This window comes from Desmodus rotundus, chromosome 5 (genome assembly GCF_022682495.2).
Source record: "Desmodus rotundus isolate HL8 chromosome 5, HLdesRot8A.1, whole genome shotgun sequence".
Lineage (NCBI taxonomy): Eukaryota > Metazoa > Chordata > Mammalia > Chiroptera > Phyllostomidae > Desmodus > Desmodus rotundus.
The window spans coordinates 4,930,972-4,953,963 of NC_071391.1; the positions used below are offsets into that span (position 1 = coordinate 4,930,972).

Consider the following 22,992-nt stretch of genomic DNA (forward strand, 5'->3'; position numbering starts at 1 on the left):
AAGACACACCCTGGGCTTGAAAGGGGGCTGTTTTGATAGCACCCCACTTTTTAGCAGTAGAGCTCTGGAAAGGCAAGTAAGGCAGAAACTATAGACAGGAAAATGTACAATCAGGCTTCCAGCATTAAACAGCAGTAAAATAGTGTACTAGACTCCAAGTCATCAGCCCAAAGACAAGCATGCTGGGGCCCCAGGCCGAGAAGGTGTTTGTCTGCCACTGTCCCCCACCCTCGCCCCCACCCCATCTCCCTGTCTCCAGCCCTAGCCTGTGGTCATGTGTTTGCCAGGAACATCCTTCACCTTGCTCTGGATCCTCCTGGGAAACTCAACTTTCAGATTTGCCGATAGGCCTCTCCCACCTCCCTAACCCTCAGGCAGGTGGGCTCTCCTTCACAAACCTGCGCCACTTCAGCAGAGAGCACAACTCTGGACTCACAGAAATCTGGATCCAGGGACTCACTGGAACCAACAGGCCCTGGGAGATGATTTCTCTGTTTGACGTGGTAGCAAGGACAGACCCTTAGTGGGCACTGTGTTAAACGTTAGCCTGCAGTGGCTGAGAAGGGAGTCTCTGCGACACTGTAGTCCAAACATCCCCAGCTTCAGCCACCACCCAGGGGAACAGCCCCTGGGACCCCGATGCCCTGCGAAGAGGCTCCTTCCATCCACACACACGTGATGCCGCTCACTCTGTGCCGCACTACACGTTTCCAGGGCTTTGGCAGTGGGTGAGACTTGGTCCCTGCCTGGAGGAGCTCCCACTAATGTCTCGGGCAGACGTGTAAGGGGCAACCAAAGTGACAACTTTAATGGAGGTGATCGCCTCAGAGGTTTTGGGGTTCAAACCCTGGTTCTGCCACCTACTGCTTACATGGCCTTGGTCTCAGCCTTCGAGCCTCACTTCGCTCACCTTTGAAGGGATTATTTCCCCCCTGGGGAACGAACAGTATTTGACATAAGGCACCTCGCACAGTGTGTGGCACATGGAAATGTCCCCAAGGCACTGATGTTGTCAGGGCTCCCCCAGGCCCAACATCTTCACGTTGTGGATGTTACCACTTGGCACATCAATTCCAAGAGTCTTCCAGCAGGTGGAAGAAAGCATTTTGAGGTAAGGGCCCTTTTCCCACTTTGCCCTAAGGCACTGTACGGGCAAGCAGCGGCCTTGATGTTGATGGTTAGCGAAGGGTGAGCAGAGTGGTGGGAACAGAGAGGAGGATGGGAGTGTCTGCTGGAGCCGTCTGGAGAGGCTCCCTGCAGGAGGGAGGTCCCAGCGGAGAACAGGAACAGGGCAGGGTGCTCCAGACAGGCACCAATGCCAGGTTATGAAAGGCCTTGAATGTCATGCTTCAAAGTTCAGATCGTTCTGCATGGGACACTGCAGTAAATGGAATGGCCGGAGGTGACCAGCAGGGGAAGCCAGGCTGGCACCAGAGTGGAGGGGGTCACCATCACAGCCCATTCGTAGCCCACTCCTGACACAGCAGCACCCGAGGTAGGGATCTCTGTTGCACAGGAGGGGAAGTCACTGAGTTGGCAGGAGAAAGGCCTTCAATAAAGTGCAAACACCGCTGAGAGGAGGCCCGCTCGGGAGAGCAGTCATGCTAGCTGACGTTTACCGAGCACTTGCTATGTGCTCGGCGCTTTTCTCCGTGCTTGATGTATTTTAATTTACTGGATTCTCACAACGCCCTGGTGAGATGGGTATTATTCTTGTACCTCTTTCACAGAAGGGGAAACTGAGATACAAAAAAGGTGAAGTGCCCAGGCTCACCAGCTGGAAGAAGCTGATCTGGGACAGAAAGCAGAGTGCTTGGGCTCCCAAGCCCGTTTCTACCACAGGAACACATTGTCCCACCTGCTCACACACACACCCAGCAGCCCCTGCAGGCTCCTTCTCAAAGAGCCCTCTGAGATGAGCACCCCCCCCCCAGGGGTGGGCTTGAGTGGGAGGAAGGGGCAGAGGTAAAGAAGGCGGGGCACAGAGACAGGAAACTGGCCATCTGCCACCTCCATTGGGCAGCTTCCCAGGAGGTGCTGGTGGAGTGTAAAGGGACTATAGGGTAGGAGCACCTGAGGGGAGGGGATATGATGGGGGGGAGGTAGGCGTGGCAGCCCCTTCCTCAGCCCCATAAACCTGAGATTAGCTCCTGTGAACCAGCAGGATTACAGGAATCTGAGGACCCCAGCCAGCCATGCCTCTCCTCCCCAAGAGTTCCTGGCACGCTCCGGTGGGCAAAGGACAGGACTGGAACAGCCTCCTCCACCCCCGCCCCCAGCCCAATCTCATGGGATTTTCACAACACACAGGCAGGGCATGGGAGTCAGAGCCTAATACCCTGTTACAAATGGGGAGACTGAGTCCCAGAGAGGGGATGTGGCTTCCAGAGGTAGTGACCTAGAGCCAGGCCAGAGACAGGAGGACACTCCCATGAGCTGGAGCCACAAGAGGCAAGACTCTGTCCCTCTGTCCCGGCTTTGTCCCTGGCCTGGAGCTCCCTTCCCCACGGGTGTCCCCAGGCTCATCAAACGCACAATATTCAAAACCAAACATGTCACCTTCTGCCCAAACCATCTCCTCCAGTGCTCTCAGTTTCAGGGGCTGGCACCCCACTCAAGCAGACACTCAAGCCCTAGTCCTTGGTCTCTTTAACATCTCCCTCACCCTTTCCACAGCGCCACCTACCTGTCACAATGTCCTGTACATTCTGACTCCCGAGTAACTGGCATCTCCCATTCCTTCCCTACCACATCTGTCTTTGTCCAAGCCTTCAGAGTTTCTCTCCTGGTTACATCAACAGCCTCCTCACTGACCTACCTGCCTCAGGCTCCCCACAGCAAACACAGTCTCCTCTTTGTAGGCAGAGTGATCCTTGATCCTTTTTTAAAAGATTTTATTTATTTACTTTTAGAGAGGGAAAGGGTGGGAGAAAGAGGGAGAGAAACATCCATGTGTGGTTGCCTCTCACATGCCCCCTACTGGGGACCTGGCCCACAACCCAGGCATATGCCCTGACTGGGAATTGAACTGGCCACCCCTTGCTTTCCGGTCTGGCGCTCAATCCACTGAGCCACACCAGCCAGCACTATTATTTATACTCTCAAGAATATCTACATCTATGGTATATGTCTGGCGGAAATCCTATAGAATCGTGTGCTCCTTATGCACGTGTCACCGAGTGTTCAGTGACCTTACATTGGTAGTGGGAATCAGCCACGGAGGGAGTAGTTATACTACAAATCAGCAAACACTATAAATCAGAGATTGATTTATTGCTTTTTTCATCTAGACCAGGGTTTAGCACACTACAAGCCAAATCCAGCCCACCACCTCTTTTTGTAAGTAGAGATTTATTGGAACAGAGCCACACCCATTCATTTGCTTATTGTCCTGCGACATTTTGCACTACAACAGCAGAGTTGAGTGGTTGCGATGGAGAGGGTGTGGCCCCCAAAGCCTAAAATGTTTACTACTTGGCCCTTCATGAGAAAAGTTTGTTACTCATTAACAAAAATAAAAATATCAACCAACACTCACATCAGAACTACATGTGGAGAAATGGGTATTAAACACTTAGCAGCATATCGCTGCATGAAGGTGCTGCGCCCATTCGAACCTCCATGCTGTGCCCACAGTGCTTTTTCCTTCTGCTCCACCTGGAGAGTTTGTACCCGTTCTTCAAAACCCAATTCCAGGTTCCCTTTTCCCATGCTGCCTGTATCAGTCAGCTATGTGCTGCATGACAAAACACCCCAAAATATAATGGCTTTAAAAAACTATTTCTCACTAGATTCTGGTTCATCTCTGTGGTTCCACTGAACTGGGCTGAGCTTGACGGGTCTCATTTTGCTGAGCTCACTCATGGACCAGCTGTCAGGGTGGCTGGGGGCTGGGGGCTAACTGGTCTGAGATGGCCTCAGCCAAGGTGACTCAGCTGTGCTCCCTCTTATGTTTTCTGTTTGTCTGTTTGTTTAAATAACAAACATTTATTTCTCACAGTTTCTGGATCTGGAAGTTTGAGGCCAGGGTGCCAGCATGGCCGGGCTTTGGTGAGGGCCCCCTTCCAGGGTGCAGACAGTCAACTTCACTTTGTAGCCTCATGTGGTAGAAAGAACACGGAAAAATCTGGTCTCTCTTATCTTTAGCAGACGAGCCTGGGCTTTTTCTCATTGGCCAAGTGTGGGTCCAAGAGAGTAGGGGAAACAGGCAAGTTCCCGCTTCAGCACTTCCACCACACTTGACTGGCCAAAGCGAGTCACAAGGCCAGTCTGTATTCGAGGAGTAGGGACACAGATACTGCGAAGTCACATTTCAAGGGGCATTGTGGATAGAAGGCAGGGGCAGAACTGGAGCTATTTATATACTCACTCTACTTTCCCCTCTTTCCTCAAGCCACGGTGCTGCTCCTGACTCAGGGCTCACGCAGCGCTGCTCGGAGGCCAAACAAAACTGGCACGAGCACTTGGCTAACGTAAGGAGTCTACCAGAGACATCGATTCATGTGCCTTTGTGCACAAAGGCACAAGACATGGATAGAGCTCTAAGGCTCTTCCAACAAAGAACACTGGCAGTCTGTATGTCTTTTAAAGTTACTGTACTACAGGAGAAACAAAGTTATTGGGAGCAATTATATATGGGAAAGATATATTGTAGGGAGAAGACCATATGTAATTGTGAGGGTTGGTTATATAAGACCATTGTCTCCTTAGCTGGTGCTAGAGCCTAAAGCAGCCAGCAGGCAGCTGGGATGAATGTGCAGTGGGGGAAGCAAGAACACAATGGCATCTGCGAGGATGAGCTAGAACCCACAGCACGGACCAGAAGCCGCATCCACTCTTTGCTGCATCTCAGCCTCCATCTTTGATGACGCACGGGACCCACAGGAGAAGCTGGCACACTGTCAGGGAGCTAAACATGCACCTGGAACAAGAGTGACAGCAGTTGGAGGATCTGGCGAAAGCTGGAGGAGCTGTGGACCCAGCTGCGGCCAGCAAGGTGAGCCAGCAAGGAAGGTCATTGCGAATGAGCTGTGACTGCTTCTGGTGGCCCCGCGCCAACCTTCCTAGTGGAAAAAGGATACAACTCCTGTTTCACTCCTACTCTCCAAATCTTGCACAAAATGTCACTTGCGGCCCCCGCTAAGTCGGGACTGCAGGGGAGAGAATTCTGGGAAACACAGTTCCAGCTCTGCTAAAATGACAAATTCACTGCAGCTACAGATGTTAATTTGAATATTATACCCATGGAGACCAATTAGTACCAGAGGCCTTCAGAGACCCACGGCCACAGTCCCGAGGCCCTCAGATGTGGGCTGTGGTTATTCCCCCATCCCAGAATGTACTGTGAGATTAGTCCTCAGCAGCTGGCAGAATCCCCCACCTGTTCCCTGACACTGCAAAAAAGGGGGCTGAGCGGAAACCCCTGGAATGTTCCTCCCCCCCCTGCCCAGTTATAGACCCAAAGTGATAGCACAACCCTGGGGAAATAGCAGAGATTAGTGCCACCACCAAGGATGTGAGAGATGCAACGGTAGTGATTCTAAATACATCCCCTTGTAACTCACCCTTTTTTACAGGCGAGAAAGGAAACTCTACGATGCGGTGATGCCAATCACAGCTGCAAGTCTAGATGTGATATCTTCATTGGAGAAAATCAATGCAAACCCCAGCAACTGGTGTGTGGCTATTGAACTAGCAAGTGCTTTCTCTTCCATTCCCCTGAGTGTGGTAAATGACACTCAATTTGCATTTACATAGAATGGGTTTTTCCATTCTCCTGCAAACTGCAAGGTCCAAAGGGACCACAAGAGTTTTGACAACACAGAGAACACTATGCAGATACATTCAATTGATGCCATTATGCCAACTGGACTCTGAGCAGGAAACATCTGGCACCTCAGGTGCCATAGACATAGGCATGCCAGAGAGTTGGAGATGAACCCTGTGGAAGTTCAAGGGCCTGCCACAGCAGGAAAGTTTCTAGGGCAGCAGAGGTCTGGGGAATGTCAGATATCTTCTAATGTGAGAGACATGTTGCTGTCCCCTACACCGTACACCAGAAAGGAGGAGGAGTGATATATGGTATGTCTTTTGATATGTGCTAGTCCAGCACATATCACTTGTGGACAAGGTGCTCTGACTCACGTACGGGGTAAACTGTAAATATGACAGTGTTAGGTCTGGATCTAAAAAAGGCTCTTCAAAAGGCTATGATACAAGCTACCCTACCACCAGGGCATCATGCCTGGTATGTCCACGTGCCTGACTTAGGTGTCAGCCAAAGATGCCATGTGGTACCTCTGGCAAGTCCCAATAGGAGTATCACAGTTACGACTCTTGGAGTTTTAGCCATGCTGGCCTCTGCCAACAATTCTACATTCTAAAAAGCAGTTTCTGGCCTGTCACTGGACCTTGCTAAAGGCTGACTGCCTAGTTTATGGAACAGCAAGTGATTATGGGAAACAAACGCTCTTGGGTGTTAATTAACTGGGTGTTCTCTGAGCCACAGAATCATGAAGTTGGACTTGCACTTCCAGTGGAGTTGCATCCCAGTGGGGACTGGAGCGGTGTATGCGATACCAGGGCCAAGCAGATCCAGAACGCACAAACGAACCGGCCACGCAGGTGCTTCGGAGTCCCATGGTGTTTTTTTCCACAGCTGCACCTCCTCTCCCTTAGTTTACACTCAACAGCTTCGAGGGGAAGAGGAAAAATGATTTATGGAAGGTTCTTCACAGTAAGCCAGGGCCAGCCCCATTTGGAGGGCACCCTGGAAGTTGGTGGTGAAGGGAGGGAAATCCCCCCAGTGGGAGGAGCATGGGGCAGTCAGTGGGTTATCCTCTTGGTGCGGAAGGAAGGAAGGCCTGTGATGCAGATTGACATGAGCTGATGAGCAATATCTGAGGGGCTGGCCACTTGCAGAGACTTGGGAAGAACACAACTGGGAACTTGCTGATGTGTTTGTTGGTACACGACAGAGGTCTGCGGAAAGCTTCTGAAAATGCTCGCCAAATGGGAAGGTATTCGTGTACCATGTAAACTCCCACGAGGAGCCAATCGGCAGCAGACCTTGCCGTGTAGGATGGCCCACGCTATTGCTTCAGCCTGCCTCTCTCCCCAGGCAAATTGGTGTTTCTCAACGGGCCCATGGGAAGGGCGAAGCCACTGGCCTTCTGTGTGTGATAGGAGGTTGCTGTGCTCTTTGTCTAGCTTTGCCATTGACATGATGGGTCGCTTTGGACCATTCCCTTCCCTTTCCTCGACCTCAGTTTCCCAGGTTTACAGTGAAGGAGTTAGTCTCGGTGATCCTTGATTCTGAGCTGTAGCCCAGGGAGGCACTTGTGAATGAGGCCTGGGATGGGGTCTGCCGGTGACGTCACAGAGGGCAGAGTTCCGTGAGAAGAGCCAGGCCTTCTGCCACAGTGTTGGTGAGAAGGGCCATCCAGCCAGGGGCCCGCTGGGCTGATCGTCTTGAGCTCTTCCTGTTCAGGGCCCCCATCGTAGTTATGGATCAACCTTCGACGGCTGAAAAGGCTCCAAATGAGACGGATGTCAGTGACTCGGATGCGCTCTCTGACCCCGGCTCCTCACCGGCGCACCGCAGGCCCGCTCCCGGTGCGGCCCATCGCCATCACAAGCCCCGCCACCAGGGGGCGTCCTATCACCCTGATGTGCCCCATCACCGTGGTGGGTCTCACCACCACCGCGGCGAGTTCCAAGACTTCTCTGACCGTGCCCTCTCCCGCCATTCGGCCCGCCACCGCCACCACCACTCCCCCCGTCGTGGCGGAGCCCGCCACTCCACAGCCTTCACCCCGTCTGCTTCCCGCGACACTGTCCTCTCCCGCCATTCCTATGCCGAGGACTTGTTTGATGATGAACACCGCCAGAGTAGCAGGAGACTGAACAGTAGGCCGCACCACCACAGTGAGTCCCACGCCCCCGGGGGGCCCCGCCGCCACAGCGACCTCTCCCACTACAGCGGGCTCCCTCCGGAAGGTGAGCCTTACTACCATAAAGAGTCCTACCACGACAGCGAGGCCTCTGCCCAAGGGGGGCCCCAGCACCACGACGCTTACGACCACAGCAGACGCCATCATCATCAAGCCCACCACCACAGAAGGCCTCCTCATCACGGAGAGACCCATCCCCACCCTGCCTACGGGGGGTCCTCCCACCAAGCCGTACCTCGCTACTCCAGCGAGCCCCGCCACGGCCACCGCGGCCACCGAGGCGAGCACCGCCACAGAGAGCACCAGCACGGCGCCCGGCATCACGACGCCCCCCACAGTGAGCACTACGAGGAGTACCACCACGCCGGGGCCCAGGGCTTTGGCTCGCACAGGTCCCGCAGCGCGGTCAGGGTGGACCCGGCCCACTCTCCTTCGGCTGCCCTCGCGCCCCGCGTGGAGCGCGCCCAGAGCTTGCCTCGCCCCCGCGGTGCAGTGCACCCGCGTGCCGCCAAGGGCTCCAACAAAGTCCACCCTCAGGATTCCTGCTCTAAAACCTCAGGAAGCTGGGCTGAAGACGAGCAATTTCAGAAGCGCAAAAGTGAGTCTTCGCCCTCCCGTCCAACTCCTACTGCCCGACCCAGACCCCAGACCTCACTCGGGCCCGGCCCGGCCTCGCACAGATGCTGAGGCTCCGCTCTCCCTGCAGGTGTGTCTAACTGGCTGCTCACTCACCTGACTGTCCGCCGTCCAGTCGTCCAGGCCCAGGAGTAGGCACCTCTTCGGGCCATCGGTTGTCTGTTCATTCAGTCACTGCTTTATTCATTCACACGTCCACTTCTCGAACATTCCCTCTTACCTACTATGAGTACCTGGCCTACCTGGACCCTGGCAGCACAGGGAAGACCAGCCCTTAAGGGGCTACAAGGCCGGCAGTGGTCACTTAACCAACTAATCCCAGACCACCCGGCGATGGAGACCTGTCCTCCATGTCAGAACATTTGTGGATTCTGTTTTTCCATATTTCCCCCCCAAAAAACGTGAGCTTCTTAAGGACAGACACTGGGGAGCAGTACCTGAATGAGGGCCTTGTTCGAGGGCAGGGAGGGACCTTGGCTGTTAACGCACAACCCCCCAACCTTGGCCCCTAGTAGTTCAATAGACATGGCAACAGCCACACAGACAAGCAGAGGTGGGTGAATGTCTAACAGATGTGTGTGTGTGTGGGGGGGGGTGCTGGGGGGTAGGGAAAGCAGCCAAAAAAAGATATTTCAGCAGAATCTTAAAGGGAAAGGGAGAGTTTACCCAGAAGATGGGGTGGCGTGGAGGATTGGGGTTTCCACACAGAAGTTGCCATGTGAGTAAAGACAGGCGTGGAGGTGTAGGAGCATGCGCCCGAAAGATGTGCTCGAGCAGACCCCGAACCCCAAACAGGCTGGCACCTACTGGGGGAGGAGTCGGGCCCGTGGCCCCGGTACCAATACGGGGCCAATGCAGAGGCTCCTCAGTGAGAGAGCAGGCAGGCGTGAAGATGAACCGCAGCCCAGCCTGAGAGCAGGCTCGGGCACCCCAGGCCCCGCTCCGCTTAGACTTGACCTTCTGGCTCCCTTACAGCCGGCAGGGTCCAGCGGGCTCACAAGAAGCTGCACAATTGGTTGTGGGAAAAATTCGGCCACCTCTTTCATGGCCTGCGGAAAATGCTCAGGAGCCTGACTGACTCCCTGGTCTTTGACGCCTTCATCTTCCTCGTCGTCTGCCTCAACACCATCATGCTGGTGGCCCAGACCTTCGCTGAAGTCGAGATCCGGGGCGGTAAGGGCCGGGAGCCCCGTTCATGTGGAGGAGGCCGGCGGGCTTCTTGTTGGCCCGGCCCGACTCAGTGCCCAGTGATTCGTACGACTTACCTGATCTGAATCTCACCCTGGGAAGCGGACGACATTGCTCAGTGTTAGAGATGAGGCGCGCGGAGATAGCGGGGGTCAGCGGGGCAGCGGGACACAGAGAGGCAGGCTGAACTGGAGGAGGTGCTGTGTGTGGCTGCAGCCACGAGGTGGCGCGTCCGCTCTAAGAATGCTGCTTTGCGAGGAAGGGTGCCCGGAACCAGGTGGGCTAGAAGGGTCAGGACATTCGGAGGAGACCCTAGAGGGGTGAGAGTGGAAAACTGGAGAAGGCAACCCCTAAAACACGGGCAGCAGGATGAAGTAAAGGACATAAGCTAAGGAGAGAAGGAGAAGAAGAAGAATGGCTGATACTTCTTGCATGCTCACTGGTGCAGGCTCTGTTATAAGCGTTTCACTGTGTTAAATGCCTTTCACGCTCATGAAAACTCTATCAGGCTGGCTGTTACAGTCACCATTTACAGGCGAGAAAACCGAGGCACAGAGCAGTTAAGACACACAGCTATTTGAGCAGAGCGAGGCTCTCCCCAAATGGCTGTGTGTAAGGTTCCCGTGGGGAGGAGGAGAGAGGGGCCAGGGTTGCCAGGGGTGACCCTGAGCAAGCCCCCCCCCCCCCCCCCCCCGGTGTCCCTGCAGAGTGGTACTTTATGGCCTTTGACTCCGTTTTCCTCTCCATCTACATGGTGGAAGCTGTGCTCAAGATCATTGCTATGGGCCTCGACTATTTTTACGACTTCTGGAACAACCTAGGTGTGTGGGGACGGGGCGTGGCGGGGGAGGGGGGGGGGGAGGGGGGGGACCTGAACTGCCTGAGGAAGGCTAAGGGCGAAAGCGGACGGGAGCAGGGGTGCGGGTGTTGGGACGGCTGCGGGTGGCACTCAGGCGCCCTGTGCCCTCAGACTTCGTCATCATGGTCATGGCTGTGCTGGACTTCTCGCTCATGCAGTTCAACTCCCGCTCCTTCAAGCGCACCATCTACAACCAAAGCGTCTTCCGGATCTTCAAGGTCTTCAAGAGCCTGCGGGCCCTGAGGGCCGTTCGGGTCCTGCGGAGGCTCAGGTCAGCTGGGCCACAGCTGCCCACCCTGGCGTGGGGACTCTGAAGGAAAAGGGGACACAGGCCTGGCCTGTTGCAGGGACGGGGGTCAGAGAGGCTGCAGACTCCAGCCCGTTTCTGATAGGCCTCCTGTCAGATCGGCCTCTTCATTTTCCAGAGAGGGGCCAGCACTCTTCCCAGTCATTAGCACATCAGGGACCCCTTGGGTTCAGCATCCGCTCTGGCTCCTGGGCACAGATCCCAAGCGCCACCGACTGCCTCCCTGTCAAACTCTGCCCACAGCTTCCTGACCAGCCTGCAGGAAGTGACCGGGACCCTGGTGCGGTCTTTGCCGTCCATCGCCGCCATCCTGGTCCTCATGTTCACCTGCCTCTGTATCCCGCTCTGCGGGGGCTGGGGCGGGAGCCTGTCAGGCTGTGGGGGGAGGTGGGGGCGGTATAGAGGCCCAGGGAAGGAGAACAGGGTAAAATGGGCCCGGCGTGCCTGGTTTGGCCCTAACAGCCAGTCCTCTTCTCTGTGGTGCTCCGGGCGCTGTTCCGCCAGTCTGACCCCAAGCGTTTCCAGAACATCCTCACCACCATCTTCACACTCTTCACCTTGCTCACTCTGGACGACTGGTCCCAAATCTACCTGGATAGCCAGGCCCAGGGTGGGGCAGGCCCCGGGCTGGGCACAGGGCAGGAGGCTGGCTGGGTGGGCAGACCCTGAGGGCTGGTTCCCCCATCTCCAAAGTGGGGCTTCTGGTGCTTGCTGGCAGCGGTTCGGTGAGGGCTGGCGGGAACTCACAGCTCCAACTCCGCCCACCTCCCAGGGGCCTGGCACATCATCCCCATTCTCATGATTTACATTATCATCCAGTACTTCATCTTCCTCAAGTAAGGAGGCTGCCCTGCTCTGCTCCCCACTCCCCTCCCCACTCCCCACCCAACCCCAGGGCAGCCCCTCCCAGCCCTCTCACCCTGGTCAGGCCAGGAGGAACCCAGAGAAGGGTGCTGGCCTTTCCTCCAGCCTCACCCTTGAGAGCACCCCACTGTTCCCCCACCTCCAGTCTCGTAATTGCCGTCCTGGTGGACAACTTCCAGATGGCACTGCTCAGAGGCCTGGAGAAAGTGAAGCAGGAGGTACCGAGCGGGTGGGGTGGGGAGACCAATCAGGGAAGCACGAGGAGGGGGCACAGAGGCTGGAGGGTAGGCAGGCATGGGACTCTGACAGGACCGAGGACTCTTCTTCCCAGAGGGCCGCCAAGATCAATGAGCTGCTGCTGTACGAGTCGCTGACGGAGCTCAGCAAAGCAGGTATCGGCCCCCCCTCCTTCCACGCTCAGACACAGGATTCCAGGCTCAGTTTCAGATTTGTAGAATCTTGTGGCTCATGAGAACGATCTTTCTTTCTTTCTTTCTTTCTTCCTAATTTTTATTTTATTTTATTTTTTTTTAAGAGAGAGAGGGGAAGGGAGAGAGAGAAACAAACATTGATGTGAGAGAGAAACATTGATTGGCTGCCTCCCCCATGAGCGTTCAAAGCTTACAACTTTGGTCCAATGGGACTAAGGCAATCCTCCAAAAGCCAATTAAACTGAGAGTCAGTTCTTGAAAGACCCATTGGCAAAATAACTACTTAGCCAAATTATGATTTACCAAACATTCGTTTCTGTTAATAACTCAAGTATGCCGCAGTGGTTTTACAGGAGACGGCTCCAGCTGTCTGAGGGCTTTGTCAAGGTCAGATACACACTTGTCCAGAGTGTCTCACGAAGATGAAGTTTTCTGCACGTGTTCACATCTGCACACGTGACTTTCTGTGTGAATTTATTTTGAGCCCATTACTCTGCTTCCTGCTGAAAGATCTTCAGAGCCCTGGCTGGTGTGGCTCAGTGGATTGAGTGGCGGCCTGTGAACTGAAAGGTCACCAGTTGGATTCCCAATCAGGGCACATGCCTGGGTTGTAGGCCAGGTCCCAGCTGGAGGTGCGTGAGAGGCAACCGATGGATGTATCTCTCACACACTGATGTTTCTCTCCCTCTCTTTCCCCCTCCCTTCCCCCCTTCTAAAAGTAAATAAATAAAATCCAAAAAAAAAACCCTTCAGAACTTCAGAATCTGAGCTCCAGGCTCCCACTCTTAGGACCATTAACACCAGAGGAGCGAAGGTCCTCAGGGGTCACCTGCTCCCCCCGTTCCCCCTCCCCCCGGTTGGCCTGGCTCTCCACCAGGGACAGACACGCAGTGCGGAAGAGCTTAAGCGAAAAATTAATTGGCTCTTATAAAGGACACATGGACAAAATCGGGGGGGATGGTGGGGGTGGGGGAGGGAGGTGGGTTCAGCTGGGGTCGGGGGGAGGGAAGGGGAGAAAAGGCATACAACTGTAATTGAATAACAATAAAAATTAAAAAAAAATTAATTGGCTCAAATTGCTCTTTTGCTCCAATTGATCACCTGCCTATTTCTGAACCAATCACTGCAGGCAAAGGATAGGCTGTTCTGATTGGCCAGGCCTGAGTTGAACACATAAAATTACACACTCCACACCTGGAGAAGCGAGCTCTTTGAGGGAGTCCTAGGCAAAAACTCGTCAACCCCTGTTTGAATATCTCCATGGTGTGTGGGGTTTCCTCCACTCCCCGTCAATGCAGACACCACCTTGACCTCCCCGCTCTCTCCACACCCAGAGCCTGAAGAGGTGATGAGTGAACATGCCAAACAGAAGCACCTCCTCGAGAAGAAATTTGGGACCATGACTGAGAAGTAAGGAGACCCGAAGTGAGGGGAGGCCTTGGGTCTGAGGGGAGAATTCTGGGGGCCTGGCAGCTGGGCTGGCAGGAAACAGTCCACGGGCCTCCTCTGTGGCAGGCGGTGGAGCACCGAGGCATATGTAGAGCCTGTGGGTCAGATGTGCAGAACATGAGTGGATTCTGCCACCAAGAGTTATCCTGTGCCACCGAGAGTAACCCCCAGCAGCACCGAAAGGGCCGTGAGAGTCCCTCTGAGGCCAGGGCCCACGGCAGAGGCCGCAGTGAGGCCCTGGGGAGCAGCGATTCTGCTCATCTTCTTACTGAAGGAGCATCCCCAGCCCCTGCTCTGGGCCAGGCCCTGCGAGGACTCCAGAGACACAAAAAGGACCCAGACAAGCACCTGCCCATGCGGGCCCCACCTCTGCGGTTGTGCTGGCCTTCAGCAAAGTGCAGGGATGAGGTGGGTGGGTCAGGGAACAGCTTGGGTCGAGGCGGATGGGCCATAGCCCATTTCCAAGGACTTGAGTGGTCAGCTGGGCCAGGACGGCTAGGTGCTCAAGGCTGTGCTTGGGGTGGCGGCACCTTGGCACAGGCTCCTGCTGCCTGGCTCCCAGAGAGCCCTGTCTCTGAAAACTGGGCCTCCCCCCACCTCATCCAGACTGGCTCCAAAGCAGCAGACAGGGCCTCCTGACTCCTGCACCCACCGGGCGCTCGTCACCCACCGACAGAGCCCAAGCCCCAAGGGGCCCCCCGTGATCGAGCCTTTGCCCACCTTGCTCCCGTTGTGGAAGCCACTACCGCCCCCACACCCTTGCTTCACCCACACTGTTTCCCAAGCAGAGCACATAGCTCTCCACCTCCAGGCCTTTGCCCACACTGTCCTCTCTCCCTGGAATGTTCCCGGGTCGCTGATACCAGGCTCCAGTGACCAAGAGTCAGGAGAGTTGAGTTCCGATCCTGCTCACTCCCGCTCCCGGCGCCCCTGTCCACCCTCCATGCTCCGGCTGTCTGGCCATCAGCCTCGCCTGGGCCCTCAGTGCCTCTGCGGCCCTTCCCTTGGGGGGGGGGGCCTCCAAACCCTTCCCCGTTAGCCCACCCCCACCGAGAGCGCTCTGCATTGTGTCGTGTTTGTTTGTTTAAATCACTTTTTCCTTTTTGTTTCTTTAGAGAGTGGTCTTTGTTAAAGTGCAGTTTTGGCATTTCTCTCCTCCCGATTTTGAAACCCTACAAGAGCCCCTGCCTCCCTGAGGATAAGGCCCAGGCGCCTTGCTCTGACCTTGCCTGGGCGTCTCCACCTCCATCCAGCCTTTCAGGGAACCTCCCTCCCTGAGGCCTGCCCCAGCCCCCCAGGACGCACCCCGCTGTTCTGGAATAGAGAACTGGGAGCCCTGCCTGAGCCTGTGTTTGCACTTATTATAGTGTAAACACACTTGGTTTGCCTTTCTGGCTCTGCCGCAGACTGCGCTTCTTGAGGGCAGGGGCTGTTTCTTGTCTGGGTCTGTGTTCTCCAAGCACCTTGCAGTGCAGGCTGGTTTCAGGGTAACCTGATGGATGGGTCGGTGAGACAGGCAGGCAGCAAAGGCACTAGTGAGTGGGTAGTAGGGTGGGTGAGTGGGTGGGGGTGTAGGTGGATGACTGCCTGCACAGCATGGTGAAGGGGTCCAGGGAAGAGCGGGGTGGATGGAGGGACAGGTGAGTGAATGAAAAGGTGGGGTGATGGGATAGGCAAGTGGATGAATTGGGGGTGAGTGGGTGCACAGGGAGCTATGGGCAGTAGGAGGGGCAGGCAGATGGCGGGTGGGTGGAGGGATGGAGGACTGGGAGGACACACAGTTAGTACCCTCTGTGGTACAGGCAGATGGTGGGGGTTGGGAGTGGGCAAGGCCACACTCAGAAAAGTTGTGGTCTTGCCTGGAAATGGAGGTCAAGTGTGATGTGAGTATATGGGTGGGAGTGGGGGAGGCAAGCAAGAACAACCATCTGGGGGTTCTGGGGCCTTGAAGGCCCAGCCAGGCAGGTTGGCCAGGGCTCGCCTCTGCCCCCTCCCCACAGGCAGCAGGAGCTCCTGTTCCGTTTCCTGCAGCTGGCCGCTGGAGTGGAGCATTACCAACAGAAGTTCCGCTCCCAGGCGTCAGTCATTGATGAGATCGTGGACACTGCGTTTGAGGTGAACCAGGCAGGACCAGAAGGGAGGGCTGGGGTAGGGGGCCCTGGAAGGCCAGGTAGGGGGGCCCGTGCCCAGAAGGGGCCCTGAATCACAGTCCCATGGGCGTTTGAGAAGACAGAGTCTGGTGACTCAGCCACCCAACCATCCCGCCCCGCAGGCTGGAGAAGAGGACTTCAGAAAGTGATCCCTGGATGGAGACGGCTGGTACAGACTTCAGCCTCTGGCATGCTGCCCACTGGGGCGGTCGGGACAAGTCCCCAGACACGCTGGAGTGATTGTCAAGACTGCAGGGCTGGGCCCCAACAGAGTGTTGAAACCCCAGCTGGCCCCGTGTCTTCACTGGCTGGGCCGGGGCACAGGCAGGAGAACTCGTGTGCGTGCACGTGTGCGTGCGTGAGTGTTGCTCACGACAGGCACTGTCTGTGGCACCCCCAGCCCCCCCAGGGCCATGCTCCCTAGCTGGGCCCACAGGGGTGAGCTGGAAAGCAGGCTGGCTCAGCGCCGGAGGAGGAGTGGGCAGTCATCCTGCTTCGGGGAGGAAGCCGTCACTGGCCCGGGAGTCAGGAGAGAAAGAACCGGCCAGAATAGCCCCCGTTTCAGGGTGTGGGGGACCTGCAGAATCTAGAAACGGGGGCTCAGAGCTCAAGAATCCAGGCCTACCAGCACCTTCAGTACCCAGTATAAGGGTGTCGTGAGCCCAGAAGCCCCCGGGTGCCCGGGCCTACGCTGGGCGCTGGAGACCTAGCACACGCCCAGCCCCGCTCTGGGGCTCCTGTCTACCCACACTATCTACAGCACCCACCTCGCCCCTGGCAGAGTGAAGCCATCATGCAGTACAGGCTGGAGGGTGTCAGGAGAGGGACTCCAGAGTGGGGCAAACAGTTTTGCCAACCACCCCTGTGCCCCTGAGCTGGACGGGATAGTGGTGAAGGCTCCAGGCCCCAGAACAGGAGCAGCACCTCCCCCTCCCCCTGGCCTGGTCATGAGCACTGGCTGGCCCAGGGCCCAGGACCCAGGGATGGCCGTGCAGAGGACATGCCATCTGGAGTTTGGGCCACCTGGCGGAGAAGCCACCTGGCAGATGTCTCCAGGCCTTGCCTCACTCCACCACCTCACACATTCATTCAACAAGCATTTCCTGCCACCTACCCTGTGCCAGCCGAATGCTGGAAGCTCCTGCTTGGTGACACGTGGGAGCCCCCCCGCCCCCGCAAGCAGCGGCTGTGTCACATGCCCCTGGTCTGTCTGAGCTGCAGCATCCAATAGGCTTGAGCAGAAGTGGGACTGGAAGTTTCTCCTGCAGCCCTAAGTCTGGTCAAACCCCGCTCCTCAGCTCCTCAGTCTTCCACACGGAAGTCACATCTACTTTACACCTCTCAGTCCCCACCTCTAAGGCAGGTGGCCTTTAAGGCAGAGAGCAGGGCCTAGGAGCTAGGACTGTTCCTCACTAGGTCCCAGCACTGGGCAGGGGACCAGGCAGCCACAGCAGGCTGTGAGACCTTGCTTGCCCAGAGCCAGCAGGCAGGGGCGGTGGTGCTCCCCACTGCCACTGCATTGTTCTGCCTGCCTGGGCCTGACGGTGCCCACACCTAGTGCTCCCAAGGGACCCAGTCACCACCCCCGCCCCAGGTGTGGGTGTCAGACAGCTCCGGGTGGAGCACGTTGGTCTCTGGAGTTGTGTTTGGGGACCGTGTGCGCATCTCCAGGTGGTTTCTGGGTGGGGGTGCTTCTGCGTGTTTGCGTTTGTGCCTCTGGGTTGCTATGTTGTGTTTGTGCTTTTATGGATACGTGTGCGGTGTCTGGGAGCGTCCGCTTCTCTATATGTGCGTGTCGAGTGTGTTAAGGAGTTCTGGGTGTGTGTGGGAGGGGGGAGTATGAATTGTAGCTGCAAATTCACGTGTGCAAAAAATATTGCAACTCTGTTTTCCTTAAATTATGCCTGCCCCTTATTCCTCCTGTGGGAAGCTGATTTGACCTCAGCCCCTTGGAGCTCCTGGTCCAGCCCCTTCCGGGGATCCTGCCCAGGGCAAAGCACTGGGGAGCCCCTCTGGTGTGTGGCCCACAGTGTGTCCTCAAGAGTCACTGTCTCAGCCCTCCTGGTGTTGGCCTGCAGGGGCTCTGACATCGCTGGGCCACATGTGGGTAGAGAAATCTCACAGGCTGAGCTCAGAGTCCTGGGGCCCTGCTGGCTGACCTCCCCACCCCCCCAAACCCTCTTATGCCACCCTGAGGTGTCCTGGGGGCTGAGAGGAAGGAGCACACAGGTGCTCCCCCAGAAAATTCACCCACTCCTACCCTCTCCTCTCCAATGGGGTGCCTTCTCTCTCCTGACTTTGTCTCCCACCCCTTAACTCAGAATACTGAGAATCTGGAGTATTGCTCCTCTATGCCTGTGATGCTGGGGTGCTTGAAGGACTCCAGATTTGGGGCTGAGTCCTGTACCCCTCAGCACTGTGTGGGATGGGACAGCAGCTCAGCTGGGCTGGGGGTTGGAAGGGAGCTGCCAGGAGTGGGAGTGGTGGGCACGAGAGAGAGCAGTGAAGCACTCCGAAGAGATGAAGAGACGGCTGCAAGAAGCAGTGCTAGCAATTTATTGCAACAGATGTGGCCCACTGACCCGAAGTGCCCTCCACCGCCGGTCCCACTCCCTCCCACACCCATGGCTGCAGGGGTCAGCCGCAGGGGTCGACTACACGGGCATACAGTGGTGCTTTAGAAGTCTGGAGGTGTTCTCCCAGGGAACCACTAGGATCTCAAAGTCGCAGCGCAGCTTCTGCAGACAGAGCATGGGAAGAGAAGCAGGGGTGAGCCTGGGACCAGGCCTGCCTCCTCCCAACAGTCAGCCCAGGCCTACGATGAGGGGCAGTCACTGGTTCAAGGGGCAAGTGAAATGGCAGAGACAGACCCCTGGTCTTTCTAGCCAGCTCGCTCTATGGGGAAGCCCCAGTCTCCTCTCTGCACTGGGCCACCTTGACCTGGGGCTGAGTCATAGGAGGCTGGGAGAGGCTCAGTCTGGCCGGCCAGACCAGTTCAAGCTGGCCAACCTGAGGGTCTGGGGGTGCGGGGATGTTACCTCCTCCTGTGCTCCTGCGGCCAGGGGGCAGGTGGTGAGGTCCATGCGGTCTCCCGTCACCGCACTCTTCCGGCAGGCTGTGCTCCCCATCTCCACGGTCAGGTAGTACTTGATGCCAGCCACAAGCTGGGACGGAGGGCAGAGGCAGGTCAGAGGTGCTGGGACAGTAGCCCTGACCCAGACCCCTCACCTCTCTCCAGTGTCCCATCCCCCTTCCCCTCTCCTGGGCGCGCCCAGAACACCGGCCCTGGGCTTCACATCTGGGACAGGCTCATCCCAGCAGGGGTCCCTGGGAAGTGGGGCAGAGGCTGGGCCAGGCAGGAGGCTGACCCAAGTGCGCATGCCATCCTGAAGCCCGTGGTCTCCCCTCCCTCCCTCCTTTCCTCCCCAGTCAGCTGGTCTGGGCAGGGACTAGTGTGAGGCTGGTGAAACAGCTGTGCAAGGTCAGGGTTGGACCCTGTCTGTTGAAATGTAGGTATTTTGTTCATTGTGAATTTTTGGCATGGATTTGATTTTTACTTATTTAATTTAAAAAAATATGTTGTGTTTGCTCTGGGTGGTGTGGCTCAGTGTATTAAGCGCTGGCCTACGAACCCAAAGTTCACGGGTTGGTTTTTGGCCGCGGGACATGCCTGAGTTGCTGGCCAGGCCCCTAGTTTGGGGGTTGGAGGGGCGGTGCGAGAAGCAACCAATGGATGCTTCTCTCCCTCTCCCCCCCCTCCCCCTTTCTCTAAATATAAAATCTTAAAAAAAAAAAAAAAAAGTTGTGTTAAAATATCCTGATTACTCTTGTGATTTCCTTAATCTGGCACCTCCCTTGCCTCAGCCCACCGCCCTCTGTCCTGTGGGCCCAGCCGCACCTGGCTCTGCGCCTTGAGGATGCGCGTGTCTCGGAAGTAGTAGAGGCTGTTGCTGCCCATGTTGTAGCTGGCCACGGCCGCCTGCGCCGCCTTCTGCACCTGCGGATCGTTGGGTTCCAGGTCCCTCCGTCCTCCGACTAAGACCTCCCCCGGCCGGGCCCGGGTGTCGCGGGTCAGCGCCAGGAGGCAGAACACCAGCAGGGCCAGGCCCAGCGTCCGCGGGACGTTGGGATGCGCCATAGTTGTCAGTGCCTGGATAGCCTGGCCCCGCTGCTTTTAAGGGCTCAGGGTTCTGAGGCCCCGCCCAACCATACACAGCCCGCCCCGTGGCCTCCATGCGTCCCTGCTTAGGGCTGCCCAGTCTGGCAAGGACCCCTTCCCAGCACAACTTTGCGCCGGGATTCTTGCCCTGCCCTCTAGGATACACCCACTCCTGTGAAGGAAAGGACAGTGGCATTCACCCACAAAAAGTGCCACTATTGAGGACCAACAGGAGGCCCGTCGGTCCGAAATATCAGCAGCTATGAGCAAGTTCGTACTATCACCCAATTTACTAACTGTACCTCGGAGAATTTACTCCACCTCTCACTGCCTCAGCTTGCCCCTCTGTAAACTGGGGTGCTGTGAGGACTCAACAGGTAACGTGCTTAGGGCAGGCATGGCACTACAGGGCAATAGCAGCCAAGCAGGGCACAGCTGTGCTGAGCTGGACACTGTTGACCCTCACAACTAGCAGGCAGTGGGAATCTAATTTCCACTTAACAGAGGAGGAAACAGGACACCAGGGACAACCGATCTGCCCAAGGACCCCAGACGGTGAACAGTAAATGGTGATGCTGGCATTTGAGACCCAACAGTCTAACTCAAATCTTCGCCCTTAAACCAGACTGAGATCAAAGCCATGATAAATGGCCAGAACGGCTTGTCTTACCAGCTCTGCCACTGACTGGGTGACTTCTGACATGCCCCTCGAGCTTCCAGAGCCTCAGTGCCCTCGTCCAAAGGGGACTATTCTGTTTTGAGGCTGTTTTATTAATCTGGCCTGAGACTGGGTCTCCCGTAGGGAAGCTGGGCGTGGGCTGGAAGTACCAGTAAAACAGGATGCTACAGTTTTCTGAGGGGGGGCATAATAATCTGGTAACATAAAAAAACAGTACTGAGGTGAGCACGGAAGCGGCCGGATTTTGTCGGGATTCCCTGTGCCTGGCTACGGGCACAGGACTCTCTTCACCCCGTTGTTGGGGGAAGCAGGCCTTTTGCCCGCAGCACACTAAGATCGGGTCAGTGCTCGGGGTCGAGGATCTTCATCCGGGCTTGGCAGAGGTACTGGTTTATAGGACGACACAGTCCGTGCTTAGTAAGTGGTCATTATTACAGTTGACCCCTGAATGACAGGGGTTTGGGCTGCATGAGTCCACTTATGCATGTTTTTTTACCCAAGAAATACTGTACATGTGTTCTCATGATTTTCTTAACATCTTTTCTCTGGCTTAGTGTAAGAACACAGGGTATAATACATACAACATACACATATGTGCGAACAGCCTGTTTTATGTTACTGGGAAGGCTTCTGGTCAGTAGAGAGCTATTAATCTGGGGTGGCCGTCAGTGTTCAGGGGCCAACCATACCGTGATAAATGAGTAAGCATCCAGCATCTCCTGGCACCAGTGCGGTCACTGCCTAGTTCGGAAGCTGCCCCACCCTCTTCCCAGCTGTGAAAACAACCTTGTGATTCCAAGGAACTGCCACAAGCTTGTTGTGGGCTCAGGTGCCTGCCTTAGAGAGACAGACCCCGGTCTGAAGAGAGCCGGTAGGCTGGAGGTGGGTTTGGGGAGGAGGCCAAGGCCACGCAGGAACCTGACCTGAGAAACCAGGAGTGGGGATTGTAAGAGGCCCAGGAGAGCACCTCAGGAAAGGAAGAAGGGGCAGCCGCAAGGGACCAGGAGCCTCCTCTGGCTCTCCCAGGTCTGCTTTCCCGTCACCTGGAGTTCAGCCACGGCCACTTACTTCCAACAACTCCCTGGTAAATTAGCTGAGGCAGAGTCCCCAGCTCACTTGCCCCTACTTACCTGCCATTTCTCTGTGCTGACGCCGATGAGTCTTTTGCACCCCAACCTAACAATTACCAGACTTTTCACCTCGTATATTTTCTCTCTCTCCCTTTTTTTAAAGACTTTATTTATTTTTAGGGAGAGGGGAAGGGAAGGAGAAAGAGAGGGAGAGATACATCAGTGTGTGGTTGCCTCTCATGCACCTCCCCGGCGACCTGGCCCGCAACCCAGGCATGTGCCCTAGACTGGGAATGGAACGAGCAACCCTTTGGGTTAACAGGCCAGCGCTCAATCCACTGAGCCACACCAGCCAGGGCTCACCTCGTCTATTCTCATAAGCAGCACAGAGTAGAGAGCATCATCTTTATTCTGCAGATGAAGAAAGTTAACCAGAGAGGTCAGGACCACTTGTCTAAGGTCACACAGCGAGAAGCAGGGTTTTGGTGAGAAGAGGGGCAGGGGAAGGGAGACGAACACTTCCTGAACTGGTCCGCGCCAGGGACTCAACACAGGTGCTCTCATCCTCCCAGCGGTTCTGCAGAGGCGCTATTTCCTTTTTTTTACAAGGCAGAAATGAGATCCAAGCGGAAGGGTCAGTGGGGGTGTCTGCGGTGGCACTCAAGGGCCAGCATCCTGGTGTGTTAGTCCCGAACTGCTCCATCGGAATACAAGGCCTGCTGTGCAGGCCTGTATCCCTGGAGGTGGGGTACCCTGGGAGGGCTTCCCAGGGCTGGACTCCACCCTGTTGACCCCTGAAGGACCACCCTGGCTTCCAGGAGGCCTGAGCCAGGTGTGAGCCCAAGGTGGGCCAGCCCCACTGGCCACAGGGCCTCCCTCTCCAGTTTTGCTGTAGCCCAGACATCCCAGCCCAGGTCACCCCAGCACCACTCGCTTGGTCCTGGCCAGTGGGTCTCACCGACCAGGGTGGGTCCTTGACATTCCCTTCACCCTGGGATCAGGCCACCAAGGGCCTTCATGCTGACCCCTGAAACCCTCTTTGTTGAACCCTTAACCTTTACTCCCTCCCCCAGGGCTCTGCTCCCCTTTCCTGCCTGACCCCATCCTGGGAGACCTTGTGGCAGGAAAACTACGGCCAGCACTAACAAAAACTCCCCCCTGAGGAGCGGCTCTCCAACTGCAGGGGCCTTGCCTTCCTTAGGGGTTGACTCTCCACCCTCCTGCACAGCTGAGTGGGCACTGAGGGCA

At 56.3% G+C, this 22,992-nt stretch overlaps 2 protein-coding genes across 2 annotated transcripts; one reads left to right on the top strand and one right to left on the bottom strand.

The window, feature by feature from the left end:
* The first annotated feature begins 7,505 nt into the window (after window positions 1–7,505).
* Window positions 7,506–15,985, top strand: CATSPER1 (cation channel sperm associated 1). The gene is made up of 12 exons (XM_053923807.1): window positions 7,506–8,550; window positions 9,564–9,761; window positions 10,484–10,597; window positions 10,747–10,906; window positions 11,186–11,277; window positions 11,409–11,552; window positions 11,715–11,778; window positions 11,952–12,024; window positions 12,138–12,198; window positions 13,572–13,647; window positions 15,687–15,801; window positions 15,959–15,985. Exons 1-12 carry the CDS (start codon window positions 7,506–7,508, stop codon window positions 15,983–15,985), a joined length of 2,169 nt encoding a protein of 722 aa, XP_053779782.1.
* Window positions 15,986–18,357: 2,372 nt separating this feature from the next.
* Window positions 18,358–20,005, bottom strand: CST6 (cystatin E/M). The gene is made up of 3 exons (XM_024574316.3): window positions 19,735–20,005; window positions 18,875–19,000; window positions 18,358–18,574 (listed from the first exon to the last, which is right to left on the bottom strand). Exons 1-3 carry the CDS (start codon window positions 19,972–19,974, stop codon window positions 18,491–18,493), a joined length of 450 nt encoding a protein of 149 aa, XP_024430084.1. The 5' UTR covers window positions 19,975–20,005; the 3' UTR covers window positions 18,358–18,490.
* Between the last annotated feature and the right edge of the window lie 2,987 nt (window positions 20,006–22,992).

Bases quoted from the DNA above. Each gene is read 5' to 3' on its own strand.
- CATSPER1 (XM_053923807.1), top strand. From the start codon at position 7,506: ATGGATCAACCTTCGACGGCTGAAAAGGCTCCAAATGAGACGGATGTC. The intron at 8,551-9,563 runs GTGAGTCTTCGC...GCTCCCTTACAG, and splicing joins GCAATTTCAGAAGCGCAAAA to CCGGCAGGGTCCAGCGGGCT. The intron at 12,199-13,571 runs GTATCGGCCCCC...CTCCACACCCAG, and splicing joins GACGGAGCTCAGCAAAGCAG to AGCCTGAAGAGGTGATGAGT.
- CST6 (XM_024574316.3), bottom strand. From the start codon at position 19,974: ATGGCGCATCCCAACGTCCCGCGGACGCTGGGCCTGGCCCTGCTGGTG. The intron at 19,001-19,734 runs GTGCGGCTGGGC...CCTCCGTCCCAG, and splicing joins TCCTCAAGGCGCAGAGCCAG to CTTGTGGCTGGCATCAAGTA. The intron at 18,575-18,874 runs GTAACATCCCCG...CTCTGTCTGCAG, and splicing joins CCGCAGGAGCACAGGAGGAG to AAGCTGCGCTGCGACTTTGA.